Here is an 18,541-nt window from a genome sequence, read left to right as displayed (position 1 = left end):
TACTGTGTATGCCACTGGGAGACTAGTCACATTTACTCACCTCGAGGTTGGCACGAAGAGGCTGATTACTGGAAGGTTATTGATATTTTGGAAGGGTAGAAATTAGACGTTGAGGGCATTCAGCTAGTCAGTTGATATTTTTCAGTACCCTCTTAGGGTCTTTAATAATGTTTCTTAAAATGTGATTCGTAGACACTTGATTGGATTGTCTCCTGGGTTTCTGTACAATCTGTGGGATCATAATTGCTAGTTGTAGGGTATGCCAGTCTGGGTTTTAACAGACTTTTTAAGGTTTCAAGGTGTTTGACTTTATACTGGAGGCAGCAAAAAAAGCCATTTTAGGGTAGGTGGGGTTGGGTACATATAGAAAGCATGTGATGGAGTCAGATTTTCTGCAGCCAATAATTTGTATTAGAGGATGGGGAAAGGAAAAAAAAATATTTTGAAAGCTGTTTTATTCCACACAAGAATGACTGTGGGTTGGGCCAAGGTAGTGGTACGAAAGATGGAAAACTGGAAAAGTTTTGAAAGATCACCACATGATAGAAGTAGTCCGACTCGGTGATCTGTTGGATGGAGGGGTTGAAGGAAGCGCAGGATGAAAGCTTCAGAGATTGGGGGGATGGCACCGTTCCCTGGGATATGATGCGCAGGAGGAAAAGATCACTTTGCTATTGTTCTGGTGTTCGGGGGGTGAGTACTTCTGTTTCGGATACACTGAGTTGGGGTCTCTGGAGAGATTTAATTGGAGATGTCAAGGTGTGGGCATCCGTCCAGAGCTTGGGAGAAAGGCTAGGGTGCAGACGGTTTGGGGAGCCATCTGACGGTAGTGGAAGCCGTGAGCAAGCATAACATTGTGCAGGAAAGGGATTTCCAGGGAAAAGGTCATTGTACTTTCACAGAAACTTGAGAATATAAGAGAATAAAACAGATTTTAGGGGAAGAGGCCGTGGAGGTCTTTCAACATGAAGGGGGGCATCCCCTTCCCTGAAACAGGCTGTGTTTTGGTCCTTAGCAACAGAAGTTAGAAACCGCTGCCTTTTATTCCTTGTCAGAGGCAGGGATGTGCAGTAGTCAGATATTGGGGTGACTTATGGCGGTCAAGGTAGGGTCCTGTATACTGAAGGTGATAGTGTTCATCTAGTAATGGGAAGAGTCCCTGGGTTTTGCCCAGGGTAAAACCTAACCTAGGGAGCGGGGGATGGGGGAGGGATCAGTTTTGGGAAAGAGGGCAAATAAAGGCAGTGGGGACTAGTTTGACTCCATCCTACCTTCCTGCAAGAGGGAGGGTTGCAGGAACCACATACATCAGGGGACAGCTCCCTTGACTTCCTAGGGAGAGGGGCATTCCTCCACCCTCCCCCATTCCTTTTTATAAACTAAATAATAGGGCAGCCCGGTTGGCTCAGTGGTTTAGTGCCTGGTTTAGTGCCTCCTTCGGCCCGGGTCCTGATCCTGGAGACCCAGGATCGAGTCCCATGTCGGGCTCCCTGCATGGAGCCTGCTTCTCCCTCTGCCTGTGTCTCTGCCTCTCTCTCTCTCTCTCTGTCTCATGAATGGATAAATAAAATCTTAAAAAAAAATAAAAAAATAAACTAAATAATAAACAGCTATGATTTCTGAACATGAAGTTATTTTTTTTTTTTAATTGCAGGACACCTGAGTGGCTCAGTCCTTGAGTATCTGCCTTCAGCTCAGGGGTCCTGGGATCGAGTCCCACGTCAGGCTCCCTGCATGGAGCCTGCTTCTCCCTCTGCCTTTGTCTCTGCCCCTCTCTCTCTCTTGCTCTCTCTCTGTGTGACTATCATAAATAAATAAAAATTTAAAAAAAATAAAAAATAAAATTGCAGGACACCTGAGTGGCTCAGTCCTTGAGTATCTGCCTTCAGCTCAGGGGTCCTGGGATCGAGTCCCACGTCAGGCTCCCTGCATGGAGCCTGCTTCTCCCTCTGCCTGTGTCTCTGCCTCTCTCTGTGTGTCTCTCATGAATAAATAAATAAAATCTTAAACATTCAATTAAATTAAAATTGCAGAGGTTGCAGAGGTTTCCAGGGTGGAATCTGTCTACTGGGGAGTCACACAGAATTTGTTTGCCTTAGACCAGAATAATGGCTGTCATCTCCTGGTGCTACTCCCGTGCATTTTCCAGGGGTTACCATTACATGTAGATTGCTGGCAGACACAGAAGGTCTCAGATCCCACGGTGAGGATTTTCCCAGCGGTTTCCTACAACACCGAGAGAGTAAAGTTGAAATCCAATGCAAGAGAGCACTGCAAGGGTAGGGAGAGAACAGGGGTGTCATATGTTATGGAAGAGCCGAGAAGAGGATGCAAATGTGTCATTAGATTAAGAACACGGAGGTATTTGCTGATCGTGGTGAAAGCAACCAGATTGCAGTGGGTTGAGCATGTGGGAGGTGAGGAAATGGAGAAATCGCGGAGGCAACATTTTTTAAGCAGCATGGTTGAGGAGAGGGGGCGAGACAGAGGGCAGTAGCTGTAAGGCATTGAAACTATCAGCGAGGCTTTTATTTTTTAAAGATTGCATTGAAAAAAAAAGATTGCATTGAACATCTCACTGTTTCTCGAACATGCCATTATCTTCAACAACTCTGCGGAGATGTCTCTCCCTTTCCTCGTTCTGTTCCGCTCCTCCTCTGCCAACTGGAGATCTTTCATTTATGCGAGGCCAGGCTCGGATTTCATCTTGTCTGGAGTCTTTGTAGGCCGCTCCAAGTAGGGTCAGTCCTTCTTGTCCCTGTGCTCTTCCACGTGGCGTCCTCACGCTCTGAGGCCTTTACCTAGTGGCTGATGGACACCTTTCCATGTCCGTGGTCTTCACTGCCGTCTGAGCTACTACAAGGCGTGAGTTGTGTTTGTTCATTTCAGCAAGATTTACTAAGAACGTGCTCTGTGTCTGTCACAGTGTGGGAGCCGAAATCCCTAAGTATAACCAGCGCTTGTCCTCAAGTTGTTCACAGTGATGTGGGGAAACAGCGGAGAAGAGTTATCAACTTTGGAACAGTGGGATCATGCTGTTATTGAGGTATTTCTGGGCGACTGTGTAGCAGAGGGTATGTGGGTATAGGATATCTATATCTGACAGGGTTTCTAGGAAAAGAAGATAAACTGGAGAGGACAGACGAGGGGAGTGCTTTAGCACAAATTGGAAGGCCTAGTTGAATTTAGTAAAATGCAAAAATATAGTGTGACTCGAGCCTAGAAGGCTTTCTGGGATCTGGGGGCGAGGGGGAAGATGAGGCTAGAGGAGAACTCACAGCCAGATCACGAAGACATGATAGCCCATTGCCCAAAAAGGAAAGCCCCCAAACCACCCCCAAGTGACACTTTAAAACACAGCGGATCTCTTTTCCCGGAGGATTGGTGCTGGCATGCATGGTTTTTTTGATCTGTGTCAACAGTCTTTTGAACGTAACTACTGTACAAAATAAAAGACTACCGGGGGGTTCGCTTAATACAGTTACAGGGACACACACATGCAAACATACACACTTGACAAACCTGTTAGATCTAAGGGTTAGGGCATTGCATGCAGGTGACTTTTCGCTGTATAAGACACCTGAGGACTTTTCTAGCATCTGCCTCTGCTGATGCCTTTCTCCTTATGGAATTAGAGCTGTTGCCCAGAATCCTTGTTACGTGTTCCCCACGTCATGACAAGCATCCTGAGTAGATCCTGTCGCTTTCTGTTCACTTCCAAATATCAAGGAGTCTGGTGCAGGCCAACTTCAACATCAGTCTTCTAGGCTGGTTAGAAATTCTCTCCTTTTCTCACCCGTGTTCACAGGTACATTTCATTTCTGATGATGCCTCTCGTTCATTCGTTCCTGGGCTAATTATTGTTTGTTTCCTATGTTCCGGCCATAGTTTGTTAGATGCTGGTGTTTTACAGCATCGAAGAAGGTGATCGTAGTCCTTGTTAGCGTGGAGTAAAGGTTGGCCAACATAGGGACTGGTAGGGAAGAGCCACTGTAGCAGAGAGCAGGGAGTTTGGGTAGTTAGTTGGGACACGACAGGTCAGAGGCCCTGCAGTGTCAGTATTGCTCCAGGCAGAGTGGAGGGCAAGGCTGGGGACTGCCAGACACCAGGCTGGAGGAGGAAGGGGACGGAGAGCTCATGCTGGCGCTTGGACTCTAAGAAAGCGTCTGGACTCCAACCCAGTGGCTTCAGAAGTTCAACCGACCCAATTCATCGACACTTCATTTTTGGAGCTCCTTTCCCCACGTTGTGACAAGCATCCTGAGGGGATCCTGTCGCTTTCTGTTCACTTCCAAATATCAAGGAGTCTGGTGGTGGCCAATTTCAACATCAGCCTTCTAGGCTGGTTAGGAATTCTCTCCTCTTCTCACTGATGTTCACAGCTATGGGATGTGCAGTGGGCACAAGGCTATGGTCCACTCTTCCTCTCCCCTTTCTGGGTCTGCTGGAGTGGAGGCAAGGGGAAGGAGATGACAAAAATGGAGGAACATCTCTTTTTACTTAGCTTATTCTGTTGGTTCTCTCTTGGCAATTAATGCCATTTGTAGAGCTGGCAAATTCAGGCTGTCTCATGGAGTGGGTTGGTGCCTTCTTCTCAGTGACCTCTTTGTTGCCCCAAACACCAGCAACCCAAGTGGCTTCCTCTTTAATGGACGTTCTGTGGCTCAGCCCATGCCCCTGGCACTTTATTTGGTTCCCTCTTGCTGCTGGGTGTCCCTCACTTGTCAGGCTGCCCTTTTGTTGAGTATGGGGGATGGGGGGAGAAATATATTTTGAAGGCGATTTGTATCGGGATACCTTCCTTGACATCCGAACTGTTTCTAAGAACTTTACACATATCACCTCACTTCATCCTTATAAGAAAAAGTAGGTTTTATTACTATCACCATTTTTCTAGATCGGTCAACTGAAGTAGTGAGATTAAATAACCTGCTCAAGATCAAGCACCCTAATCAACCTGACCTCAGAGCCCAATTTTATATTGCTTATTATTTTTGTTCTCTTTTGATCTTACATTTAAGTCAGTTTTCAATGTGGAAAGTAGGCTTTGACAGAGATTCTAAAACTCCATTCTCAGCTCTGCAACTAAAGTCTTTTCTGTAACCTTCCATAATCCATGACTAATATCTATTTATTGGTCCATAAAAGATGGAGATTTCACTCTGACATCCTGCCTCCAAAGATTATTTTTAATGTGTTTAAGCATAATGTAACAAAAAGGGCACTGTGTTAGGAAGCACAATTGAATTCTCTCTCTCTTTTTAAATGGGTGTGGTTTCTGAAGTATCTTCCACCTGTGAAATGAGGATATTTTGCATATTTAATAAGGTTATTACGGAGTTGAAATAAAATTTTTATTAAAGTGAATTGCAATGAGCTGGTGTGACTATTCATCATTTTGGATATTTTGGTTAGATATATTTTAATAATCTACCATCAGGTTCTGAATCTGTAGTATCAGTATCTAATTTGTTCCTGGAACTTGCCCGGCCCCTAGTTGCAAAGAGGAAGCCCAGACATCTTCCCACGCAATGGTCAGAGCAGAGCGTGCAGTAGCTGTGGTATCCTGAGACTCTATGTGAGCTTCTTGACATAATAGGGTTTTATGATCTTGTATTAACTGGGTTGATTGTCACTGGGCTGCTCTGTTCTTAAGCTTCTCCAGTCTTTCTGGAGTTTTGCAATGCTAATATTGGGCTACGTGTTGTTCACACCCCTTTGAGTACCAGCTGGAAGTGTGTGAGCTTAACCATTCTTGCATATTCCAAGGGTGGTGTTTCCTTAATAGCTACATACCTGCTTCATAAATCACATTTTTCTTTGTTAAAGAAGAAATACACTCCTTGAAATGTACTCAGAGGACGCTAGCCTTGATGAACAAAAAAGGGTGAAGGGAAACACATTTTGGTACTTTAAAATATGCTCAGTAAATCAGAGTGAATGAGAAATCACCCCAAGCGCAGTCCTGCCATTTGGTAGTGTTTCAGTGAGTACATAGAATATTTCCGAAATTGGCTACATGCATTGACTTATAATTAATGTAGTCAGGCCCCCCAAAATACTTTGCCTTCACTAAGTTCACATGTTCCTGAAGTCCTCTTTACACAATGAACTGTGCGATAAAGAGTGATTTCCTTGTTTGCATTACAAATCCTGGGAAGACTATTTATTGGCATTTAAAACACTGGCCTGGAAATTCTATCCTTGCCTTGGGTTCTGCCCCCAAAAGCTTGGAAACAGGAAACTGACTCCATTTATCTATAACTCCATCTATAAAAAAGAGAACTTGGATGAAATTTCCTGTAAAGAATTTTTCAGATCTTGAAGTGTGTGGATTCTTCAACTTTTCAGTCTCACCCGGCAGTCAGATTCACGGCTCTTGAGCATAGACCATGGGATAGCTGCATGCGGATCCAGCTTCGTGAATTTCTTGGTTTCTTTCTAAATTGGCTTCTTTGTTGTTTGTATATTTCCCGAGGGATTTTTGTAGCTGATCTTCTTGTTATTTATTTCTTTTAGAATCTCAATTCATGGGTCAAACCAATATAAGTTTGTATAAAGCAGTTGCACTGTTTTGTTATTTCTGGAAATTTCTTGGAATGCACACATCAGGCACTTACTCTGTTAGTACACACTCATGGCAAGCCTGAGGCTTATTTCAAGAAATCTTTCAAGAAAATTCTTTTCAAATACTGAGAATGCGCATTGTATATACATTTAAGGAGATCAAATGCAAATAATTTGGAAATCCTGTTATTCTTAGTGGGTATGCAACAAATATTATTTGATTGAAAAGTCTCCTTACCCTAACATTTTAATCTAGAAAACAAAATCACAAAAACTAGTGAATCAACTGTATTTACTTACGTATTTGTATATCTGTATACTTTTTATTAATATGTTTACATATAAGATAAGCACTAATGCTGAAATTGGAATGATATAGTGTTAAAATGCATATTATTTCAGAAATAATTATTAATTAAATAGATATTTTTGCTCTCACTTAAGATTGCTGCTATTCATAATAATTTTTAGCAGTTAATCTGTTTAAAATGTACTTTATTCTTTTTCAATATTTTTCTTAAGTACTTTAATAGCAATAAAAGATCTGATTCTAAATTTATAGTTTAATACTTCTTTTGATAAGTTATAAATGAAAAAGATATATAAATTCAAATTTAAGAACTGAATCATTGGCCATTTGTTACTGAACCATCGTACTAATTTTTAAAAATGCATCCACCAATTCTAGATGCTTCTCCTCCTAAATGTTTAGTTTTTAAAACAACTTGCTCTTTGCAATGGCTTTATGCCACAGTAACCAGTATTTCAAGGTACAATATGTGCTGAGGATGAATGTCATCCTTAAGAAACAGTGGTTGGAAACCCGTATTTTAAATAGCTTCATTGATAATTATAAATTTGCTTTCAGATTTCTTTTTAGAATTGATTAGTTCATCATTCTTCATGTGGCTAATGGAGAGCTCCTGTTAGGCATAGAACTGATATTCTCTGTTGTTCTTGTTCACTTGTGCGTGTGTAATTATTAGTGTTTTCTTCAACCTGTGATGATCTATTGAAACTGTCTATTTTTATTAGAGTTAGTTTAATCAAAACTGGATACTATAACTTGTACATTCACCTGATCCAAATCACAATACCTGAAAGCAAATGAATGAGACATCACTTGACCATTCCTGTTCTGCCTTCTCTTCCCATAGAATGGGTTCCATGTATGGCCAGCATCAACTTATGGGCACAGTGAGAGTGCCAATATCATTATTTATATTAGCAAAGCTTCACTTACTTCTTATATTTAGATAAGAATTTTACTTAAAGATTCTATATTTTCTTCTTACATCTAAAAGGATGTACATACCCCATTTTGTGAACCACTGCTCTAAGTGGAATATCCTGTTAGTGCTCAGTCTGTCTCTTCATTAAGGTACAATGCAGTTGATTACAGTTACAATTACTGACTTAAAGCCAACCTGCCTCCCTGATACTAGACTCATGTAACTTTCATTAGAATCACATGATGAAGTTTCAGATGTTCTCAAACTATTCATTCACAAAAATCTTTAATTTTCTCTCACAAGGGACGGGCTAGTATGATAGGTTACAGTCATGGCCCCCATTCATTACCCCTTTTTATATCCACATCTTTTTCCACTTGACTTTATAATGCCCTTCCACTGAGAGTTGGATGACTGGCTGTAACACTTATCGCTAAATTCAACCGCGTGACTTGCTTTGGCCAATGGGACGTTAACAGACATCACACAAGTGATGACTTGAAATGATATTAGGGTTTGTTCTTTTGTACTTCTACCATTGTCATGGGAAAGATAAGCCCAAGATAGCCTTGTGGTTCCTGGAGGAAAATAAGAGGCACATGGAGCAGAGCTGAGTCGTCCAGGTGGTCCTAGATAATGGCAGCCTCGATCAGCCCATGGCCAGCTAACCCACAGGTGCACAAGCAAGAACAGTTGAGGTCAACAGAGCCCCTATGTGATCAGCTGACCCCCAGTCTCGGGTCTTCTAAGGGAATAATAAATTGTTGCTATTAGAAGCTACTTCATTTTAGGTGTTTTTTTTACATGGCATTTGCTAAATGATATTAGTTAGTCTCCAGGTTTTACTGGTTAAACTCTGATGTCCCCTAATGGCATTTACAAACTCTGGAGAGAGAGTACTTTAACTTCCTCCATTTGTATCCTCCGTTCATTTCTCTGCTCATTGCACTCTGCCTTCTGAACTCTTTTCTAAACTATGCTCAAGATCTTTCAGCACTATTTGACACTGTTTATCTATAAATGCTTCTTAAATTTTCTTTTTTCTTAGTTTGGCATTTTTCTTTCCTGCTACTGTGTGTGTGTGTGTGTGTGTGTGTGTGTGTGTGTTTGTGGTTCATACGCTGTAATTTTGTAGAGTTTTTTCTTTATTTTTATCAGTCATGAAATACGTATGTAAGTGATCCCTCCTATCCTCGCAATTTTAACTGTCATTGATAAAAATAATATAGCCTGGGGACATGTCCGATATATTAACAATCACATTAAATGTAAATGGACCAAGTTACCATTATCTCCTAGGATGTTTTTAATAAATTGGAAATTGTATCCTCAGAACATAGTCTCTTATTTTTTTAAAGACTTTATTTATTCATGAGAGATACAGAGAGAGAGATAGACAGACAGACAGAGGGAGAAGCAGGCTCCATGCAGGGAGCCTGATGTGGGACTTGATCCTGGGTCTCCAGGATCACATCCTGAGCTGAAGGCAGATGCTCAACCGCTGAGTCACCCAAACATCCCGGAACATAGTCTCTTATTAAAATGCAGCAAAATTAGGGCAGCCCCGGTGGCGCAGCGGTTTAGTGCCGCCTGCAGCCCAGGGCATGATCCTGGAGACCCTGGATCGAGTCCCACGTCGGGCTCTCTGCATGGAGCCTGCTTCTACCTCTGCCTGTGTCTCTGCCTCTCATTCTCTCTGTGTCTCTATGAATAAATAAATAAATCTTTAAAAAATGCAGCAAAATTAAACATCAGTGACAAAAATAAAGCAACACATCTGGAAATACAAAAACACTTCACAGTGTCTCTCATTGTCTCACTTCACATGTATCTCCTACATAAAGAAAAAGAAAAGTCATAATGGGAATTAAAAATTGTCTTTGAATGAATAATAATGAAAATACTATTAATTATACTTATTATATAGGTGGTGTAATCAAGACTTTGGAATTAATGCAGGGATAGATAAACAATAGAAAAGAAGAGCAATCTCATAAACCTGTCCGTACCTATGTGGACACTATATACATAAGAAAAATAATGCCATTATAGATCTGTGGGGGAAAGATGGACCAGTTGATAAAATGGTTGGGATCCCTGGGTGGTGCAGCGGTTTGGCGCCTGCCTTTGGCCCAGGGCGCGATCCTGGAGACCCGGGATCGAATCCCACGTCGGGCTCCCGGTGCATGGAGCCTGCTTCTCCCTCTGCCTGTGTCTCTGCCTCTCTCTCTCTATCTGTGTGTGACTATCATAAATAAATAAAAATTTATAAAAAAAAAATGGTACTAGAAAGTTGTGTTTCCATTTAGAAACAAACAAACAAAAAAACAACGTTGAATCTTTATCTCATGTGATAAATAATAATTCCAGGACCTAAATGTCAAAGACAGAACTTTTACATCTTAGATGAAATGTACAGGGATATGTTTATGATATTCGCATAGCTTTATAATCTTTATTATAATTTTTACTGGGTAACATATTTAATAAAATATTTATATGTAGAAAATGTGAGTAGTTTCTATGACTCAATAAGAAAATACAACCTAAAAGGAAACTGAGTACATGAAATGAATAGATGCTTCATGAAAGAGAAAACTAAAGGTCTTAATAAATACATGAAACTGTTAAATTTCACTACTCTATAGGAGATTCAGATGGTAGCAGTATCAGTAATCATTGATCATAATGGCTAAAATGAAATATTGTATTTATATCGAGTTGTAGAGAAACAAGAGACTTTATGTGTACAGAACTCTAGGATTTCAATTTGAAAATATGTTGAGCATGCATATACAGTATGTTCTGGTAATACCACTTGTAGATTTACTCTGGAGAAGTGGTGGGCCTACCGTGGTCCACGGGCCAAATCCTGTCAGTTATCTATTTTTATAAATAAAGACTTAATGGAATATAGCCACAGTGACTCATTTATGTATTGTTGATATTTGACAAATAATAATAATAATAATAACAACAACAAAGTTATAACATCAAAGTTGGGTGGTTGTGATATCATTTGCATGTAAAGCCTACAGTGTTTACTGATTGGCCCTTTATGAAGAAAGTTTACCGACTTCTGGTTTAGAGTAATTCTTGGGCCTTTGTCCTAAAAGCATAATATAATAATGTTCTCAGCAGTATTTCTTGCAATAGTGACAGATTGGAAATAGGAAAAAAAATTAAGAACATAGAAAAAGGAGGAATATTATGAAATACTCTTAAATGATACTGCTATGTAGCAATGAAAATGAATCAAAGTACTAGATATATTGCCATTAATGAATTTCAATCATGTAACTTAAAGAATCAATGTCAGGAAAGTATACATGCTCTCTGATGCCATTTACATGAATGTTGAAAATGTGATATAGAAACACACATATTTATGAAGTGAATATTTAAGCACATGTTTGGGAATGATAAACACCAAATCCGAGATAAATATTTTCTCAGAGAGTAGGGGAATATGATTGAGGAGGAATCAGTGTGAGAGAAGACTTCAGTGATATTTGTGTTGGCATTTCTGCTGGTAATGGCTTCGAGATGTAATGATATTCTTTATACTCTTGTATACATCTGAAGACAAACTAAGGTAATACACAAATGAAAGCTATGGTGCCTTTTGTGAAGATTTACAAGCTTGTCAGGAGAGAGAGGAACGACCATCAATTGCAGCATGGGATCTTGTAGGAATAGGAAGCTCTGTGAGTAATAAAGATACATAAACAGCTGACTGTTTTTTCTGGGTGTTCCAGGGACTGGGAGCATGATTGTGAGCAATTTCTGATTCAGGCAGGTAGGAAACTTGCTTTCGGTGAGAAATGGAAAGAAGCGGGGATTGTTAAAATTGCCTACAACATAACATGAGTGCCTGATTGGAGTGGGATGGGGGAGAAAAAGGGACAGATCACTCTGGATAGGTTGACACTTGGGACACCGTGAAGGCTCAGAAACACACAGTGTTGCTGAAACCACTTCTTAAAGAAGAATTCATCTGAAACCTGCTGTTTATAAACCTTGCATATCTCCTATGTAATCTGCAGGAAATGATTGCCCTAGTGACAGCTTCTGAAACAGATAAAACCTATCATAATTTTACAGAAATGGAAAATTTGAATTTAGGTTTTATAAGAAGTTGTAAAATGCATTCAATTTTCCTGGACAAATAAATGTCCTATGTATTCACATTAGGCTTAGATTTGAGGAAGCCATAGCTGAAAAGAAACACTTGAATAAAAACTTAGTGAAGACTCATCTCTTAATCTAGATGTTTAAAAAAAACTATATCTATATGGAATTAAACATTTTTAAAAAGGACTAAACCACTGAGAGTGGGTTTCAATTCAATCATGAAATTTTCTTCTAAAGATCAGGGAGACGCAGCCCAAAGCCATTGCTCATTTCCGGTTGATATGTCATGACCTATTGCTGGTACTTATTCTTTTCATCCATTCAGTTTTCGAGAAATCACTGGGAATCATTTTCTTGATTGAAATGTGTACAAATAATTTTATATTTTCATAAGTATATGGCCTTTTTAATGTGTCCTTTTTTATATGCATAATTTTAGTTAAATGAAATTCCCAGTTGCTAAGGTGCTTATTTCAAATGTGAGGACTGTGGCTTTAGGCTCAAAGGACAGTTGCTGAATTACCATTCTCAGGTGTGTAATTGAATATTTTGGTTATCTATTGTGTGTTTGCACAAACACACATTGACAAAAATGTTAATATCTAATATGTTGTCAGTATTAATCACAATTGTGAATTGTTCCTGTAGTCTGAATTCTATACATTCTCTTCTAAGGAAGACAGAGCGAGAGGAGGAAGGCAGGGAGCAGGGAAATGAGAAAGAGAGGGTGAGAAAGTGAAGCTACCTTAAAGTGTTGGACAGTAATAAAATAGGAATCGATTGCTAGCTCATCTGTACGAATATTCAAGAGTACATTTTAACCTGTGTTTATTTGCAAAATATTTGTATTTTAAGTATTACAATAACTTGTCAAAGTATTTTTATTACAACTAATTTTATAAAATAAGCTTTATTGAAATTGTCATCGCCTGTTCTTGCTAGCAACATAGTATCTCACCATTTTTTTAGAAAAAAGAAATATGATATTTTATAGTTCCTTTGGCATCAGCAGATGATGACTCATACAGATTTGACAGTTGTTTCTTTTTTTCCTTCTTTTTTATTGCTGGGGGGTGGGGGAATGGGTTACTGAGAAGGCTGCCTGCTTACGCTTTTTTGAGATAAACTACTTAGAACACCATCTGAAACCCTGCTCCAAGCATGCTCCTCTCCCACACTTGTAAGTCATAGGATGCAGTAAAGCAGCTTAAGACCTTGTTTAATTAAAAGAGGCCAGAATAAAATATATTTATTTTTTCTTTTCTGAATATGTAGCCAGTTGTGTAAACACACGTGGTTATCTCATTGTAAGTGGCAACGTTTATTGGTAAAGAAATCATCTTTCAGAATCTGCTTCTCTCAGCATAGTAGTCTCTTTTTGTTAAACTATATTATTATTTTAGTTGGAATTTTATAGTGACCTTGTATCTGAAAACATTTATTATTTTCCAAAGAATTCTATTTTATATTTCAGGAATATACAATTGATGTTTTTTTTCGGCAAAAATGGAAAGATGAACGGTTAAAATTTAAAGGTCCTATGAACATTCTTCGACTTAACAATTTAATGGCTAGCAAAATCTGGACCCCTGATACCTTCTTTCACAATGGGAAAAAATCAGTGGCTCATAATATGACAATGCCAAACAAGCTTCTTCGAATCCAGGATGATGGGACTCTGCTGTACACAATGAGGTATGTTTTTAGGCTTGAGATGTTGCATTTAAATATTGAGAAACCCATGTATTAAACAACCAGCCAACCTAGTTGTCAAGTAGTAGAACAATAAACATTTTTATAGCAGATTATTGAGGTAACCACAGTGTGCTTTGTAAATCCCTGGATATTAAAATAAGATAAAATAGGAGTGTGAGAGTGACTCAGTCGGTCAGGCATCTGACTCTTGATTTCTGCTCAGGTCATGATCTTAGGGCTGTGAGTGAGATCCAGCCCCATGTTGGGCTTTGTGCTGGGCATGGAGCCTGCCTAAGATTCTCTCTCTAGCCGCCTCCACCCTCCCCACCTCGCACACATTCACATGCGTTTTCTCTCTAAAAAAACTAAGTAAGTTAGTGTTTATGAGATTGATTCTCATCTTAAGTGTTAAAAACTAAGCATTGCCTTAACTATTAAGAACTGATGATTATTGCCTATTTTCTTTTTTTACATTACATTTTAATTAAGTACAGCTTGAACATCATGATTTAAAATGTCCTTTATACCATCACATACTTTTATTTTTAATATTTAATCAGATATGCCATCAAAATTCCAAGTGATTTTTAAGCAAGCTATTACTTAATATTTGATCCTTCTAATAAAGTCAATCTAAAGGAAAAAAAACTCACTTTATTTTAAAAGGTAGTTTTTATTTAATAAGGCTTATGTACTATAAGCATATATATTAGATTGAACAATACAAATTGCCATTTTGTAAGTGAAATAGTATCATGTAGCATAAATTTCATTTGATTCAACCATTAAAAATTTATCTAAATAGGGGTAACTAGGTAGTTCAGTTGGTTATGGGTCTGACTTTGGCCCAGGTCAAGATCGCAGGGTCCTGGGATCGAGCCCCACATCAGGCTCCCAGCTCAGCAGTGAGTCTGCTTGTCTCCCTCTCCATCTGTCCCTCCCCCTGCTCATGCTCTGTCTCTCTCTCAAATAAATAAATAAACAGAATCTTAAAAAAATTAAAGAAATATACAATCGGTGACTGTATGTTTATATATATATTTATGTAGTATAGCAACTATTCCATTTTAACTCTTCTCATGAATTAATCTTTTAAAATAAGTTACTTATATAAGAAAGAAAACAATCACAAATCTAATAGAGTGATTAAATCTAAAATTTAAATGTTCAATAAAGGCTTTAAAGCATGAGTAACTTTATCAACATTAAATATAGATTAGACATGTATTCTGGACATGTGGCGTGTTATTATTTCATATGAAATGTTAGGTAGTGGGTTTCAGTTGTGTAAATTATTTAACAAGGGGCAAAAATACAATCCTGATCTTTAAAGAAAAAACTCTTAAGGACTCATTACTAAATGACCATTGCCTAAAATGGAAGTGCTAGCTCTCTCTGAATCTTAAAATACAGATGCAGTGTCTCTGTTGGTTTTACACTCTGAACATTCCTGTGGATTATGACAATGATTGGAAATTTTGGCTTTAAACAAAATGTTGGCAGAGAACACACAGAGTTTTGGAAAATATTTCATGGAGTTCTACTTAAATACTCTCTTAGAAGTACATAAGTTATAATTAAATTGTTGGCCACATTTGTTTTGTTCATCATAAGAGTCTTCTAGAAGTTCAGTTTAATACCTTTTCTATCCATTTTACTTGTGTATGAAATGGAGTAATTGATGACTGTCTTTATAACAAGTTTGCTGTGATTACTCTTTAATGTGATCATGTAGATACAGAAAAAAAATTATTGGACAATACATAACTCGTGCCCATATTTTAGGCAATAGTCTAGTTTGAACAAGATATCTCTAAGAGCCACATCTATATATTATCTATATCTACTTGTATATTTAAATCCATGTACCTGTATATAGCATGTGATACTCCTTCATAGTTTACATATTTTTGGAGGGAGTCCTGTGAGCTAGTATTGAATTCTTATATCAGTTTTGCTGTATGATTGCTGATGACGTGAGGGAGGAAAATAACATTCTTTTCGTAATAGAGATTTTTTCTTTTCTTTCTCTAGGATTTCAAATGTTAATAGTGAATGTTAATGTGAAAATAGCCCTTCAAAAATGCGTATATAACTTCTTTACTACTTAACAAACCACAGAGTTCCAAATGGTTAAGTATATGTGTAAATAAATATTGCTACTTGAGTTCATATTTTGCATATGCTAATGTCTTCCGAAGGATCACCTAAACCTGAAAGAGAACATTTAAATGTGCATTAGCCTAATACAATGCTATAATGAAGATCGTACCTCATCCTGGATGCTGTTGAGAACAGCAAGGAGTCTTGACTTGTCAATTTACTTAAACAAAGAGTGAAATTTTTGCTTTTAGGCTTACGGTTCAAGCTGAATGTCCAATGCATTTGGAGGATTTTCCTATGGATGCTCATTCATGTCCTCTGAAATTTGGCAGCTGTAAGTATGGGGATGAAGATACGTATTCTGGGTCTGTCAAATCAAGGGTAGGCAGCAGCATTGCTTCCCTGTACAGTTGCTTCTCATACTGTGGAATGCTTAATATTTGCCCAAAAAGACATAGAAGTAAAAGACTTGCTGGTTTTACTCAAGGAACTAATTGGCTAGCCCAGTTGTACTCTCAAATATCATTGTATTTTAATCACAGTGTTTAAAATCTCACTTGCTTTACTGCTAGTAAAGAACATCGTGTGTTTCTATACATGGATAAAGGTAGTCCAAGAGCTCCTAATGAAGGTCAAGACCGTGTCATTTACCTTCTTTTCCAAGCACTAGCTCCTTAAAAATGCAAAATACATTTTTTTTTTTGTAACTAAGAATGAACTGTAAAGGATAGATTCTATTGTTTATTAAGGTAGTAATCAGCCTGTTGCAAGTGGCAGGCACAGAAGCCAGATCTGTGCTATTATTATCTTCCTATTTTCCAACTAATGGAAAGGATTTTTAAAAATTTCCTAAAATAAACTTGAAGGAGATGATGTAACGGGATTGCTATGTTTAGGCACCTTGTGCTTACATAAAATATTTTAGAAAAGGCTCTGTGCATTTGGCCATTCTCTAGGTCACTGAGGTTATATCTTGTATGTCAAGCAGAAACATTCATTCTCCTGGAATAATTGAAAAGAGGGAAGGTCAAATCATCTCCCTAGGCCCACATTTAGGGCAAGTTCACGATAAATCCACAGACACAGTTCTAAAGCAGCTTCTCTCTTGTGTTAGCATGTCCCATCACCTGACCTTTTCAGAAACCTTGCTCTTTCTGGTATCCCCATCTTTATCCATGCAGGGCACCTTTTGACTTTTCATTCACTTGAACAAAAATGCAGTTCCCTTACCTGGTTAAAAATATGTATGATTGAATAGATGTCTTCACCCCACAGACTATCAAGTGAAAGAAAAGAGAAGAGAATGATGGCTAAGATGAATGCAAACTCCTCTAATTATTTTGATGACCATAGTTTCATGGAATGAGAAGTTCAATCTTGTTTGTTCTGTTCATTCTTACAAAAGGTGTCAGCTCTCAATTTTCTTTGCGAATCTCTTCTTTGTTTAACTACAAAGCCTTCTTTTATTGTCATGGAAACCATCACTTCAATACTGGCATTTTTTCCAAAATTATTTAAGATAGTCAATCATGTTATACAACGTAAACATGATGCGGAAAAAAACTACAGCAGATGCAGCAGAGAAAAACTCATTTGCATTACATAAATGGCATTAAAGAGAAAATTGAAAAGCCTTGCTAACCAAAGGAAAGGATTTATTCGAAATGCGGTATTGGTATAAGAAGGAAAGGAATTTTTCAGTGGACAAGTTATTGCCATTAAGGCACCAAATATAAATGATGTGATGTCTCAATTCTGAATATTAAATAAATATGCCTGAAAATAGTTTAAATAAAATTTTAAAATCCCTTGTCGTGTAGCCACAAAGTAGTGAAATACATGCATGACTTTCTGTATCTAGAAGCAATATAGACAACACACAGAGTTTATTGTTAGGAATTCTTTTAGTAATTGCTTTTTGTTTCATTTTCTTCATGTTTATTTTCTGACACATTGACTAAACAATTTGTTTTGTATATTCTTTTACTTATCCTTGCCAAGAGTAGGTGGTTGATAACTAAGTGTTAAAAAAAATGGACTTTAGGGGGCACCTGAGTGGCACAGAAGGTTAAACATCTGATTCTTGATTTGGCTCAGGTCATGTTCTCAGGGTTTTGAGATTGAGCCCTGCCTCAGGTTCTGCGCTCAGAGCTTGGAGCCTGCCTGAGAATCCCTCTCTCCCCCTCTGCCCCACCTCCCCGTTCACACCCATTCTCTCTCTCTCTCTTTCTCTCTGTCTCTCAAAAAAAAAAAAAAAAAAAAAAAAAAAGGAGAGGTGTGCATTAAGCATGGTGTAATAGATTAATTAACAAGCTAATCCAAACTTTATAATGTTAGCACAACAGATTTTGACAGAAGCAACCATGGCTTTTTCTTCTAGTCATTTATTTCTCTCTTGCTTAAACGCTCCCTATAATGATAGAATTTCTGGAAATTTATCTTTGTTCTTAAAGGAGCATCTTTTTGTATGTTTATAATTTTGAATTCATGTTTATTTTGCTTTATTTCTGTTGCCTCACATCTTTATATAGCCTCTTGCTGTTTAACATGACTTAAAAGTTCCTAAATGGGAGTCTGGCTGTATTCTGTGCATTAGTCAAAAAAAATTATAAATCATCTTCGGGGATAAAATTAATAATTAGAAATGATTTGGGGATTTTTTTTTCTGGTTGGCAAATATTAAGAATCAGTCAGTATGCATTTGATGTTCAATGCAGATTAGGACTTGAAAATGGATTATGTAACAGAATTAAGTGGAATTATTTAATGAAAATCTAACTTAGGGATGGAATTTATAGTGAGATTTGTAC

At 38.1% G+C, this 18,541-nt stretch overlaps 1 protein-coding gene across 18 annotated transcripts in view; it reads left to right on the top strand.

The window, feature by feature from the left end:
• GABRA2 (gamma-aminobutyric acid type A receptor subunit alpha2) overlaps positions 1 to 18,541 on the top strand; it is a 179,232-nt gene that overhangs the window by 57,736 nt on the left and 102,955 nt on the right. For all 18 annotated transcript variants that reach the window (XR_005368986.1, XR_005368985.1, XR_005368989.1 and 15 more), the window contains 2 exons: positions 13,408 to 13,628; positions 15,983 to 16,065. Coding sequence is in view for 13 of the 18 variants with exons in the window: in XM_038555993.1 (XP_038411921.1) it covers positions 13,408 to 13,628; positions 15,983 to 16,065 (304 nt within the window). In the remaining 5 variants the exon portion in view is untranslated. The remainder of the gene's footprint in view (positions 1 to 13,407; positions 13,629 to 15,982; positions 16,066 to 18,541) is intronic.

Source organism: Canis lupus, chromosome 13, assembly GCF_011100685.1.
Source record: "Canis lupus familiaris isolate Mischka breed German Shepherd chromosome 13, alternate assembly UU_Cfam_GSD_1.0, whole genome shotgun sequence".
Taxonomy (NCBI): domain Eukaryota; kingdom Metazoa; phylum Chordata; class Mammalia; order Carnivora; family Canidae; genus Canis; species Canis lupus.
The sequence above is the reverse complement of the archived record's forward strand: the minus strand, read 5'-3'. Positions and strand labels throughout refer to the sequence as shown.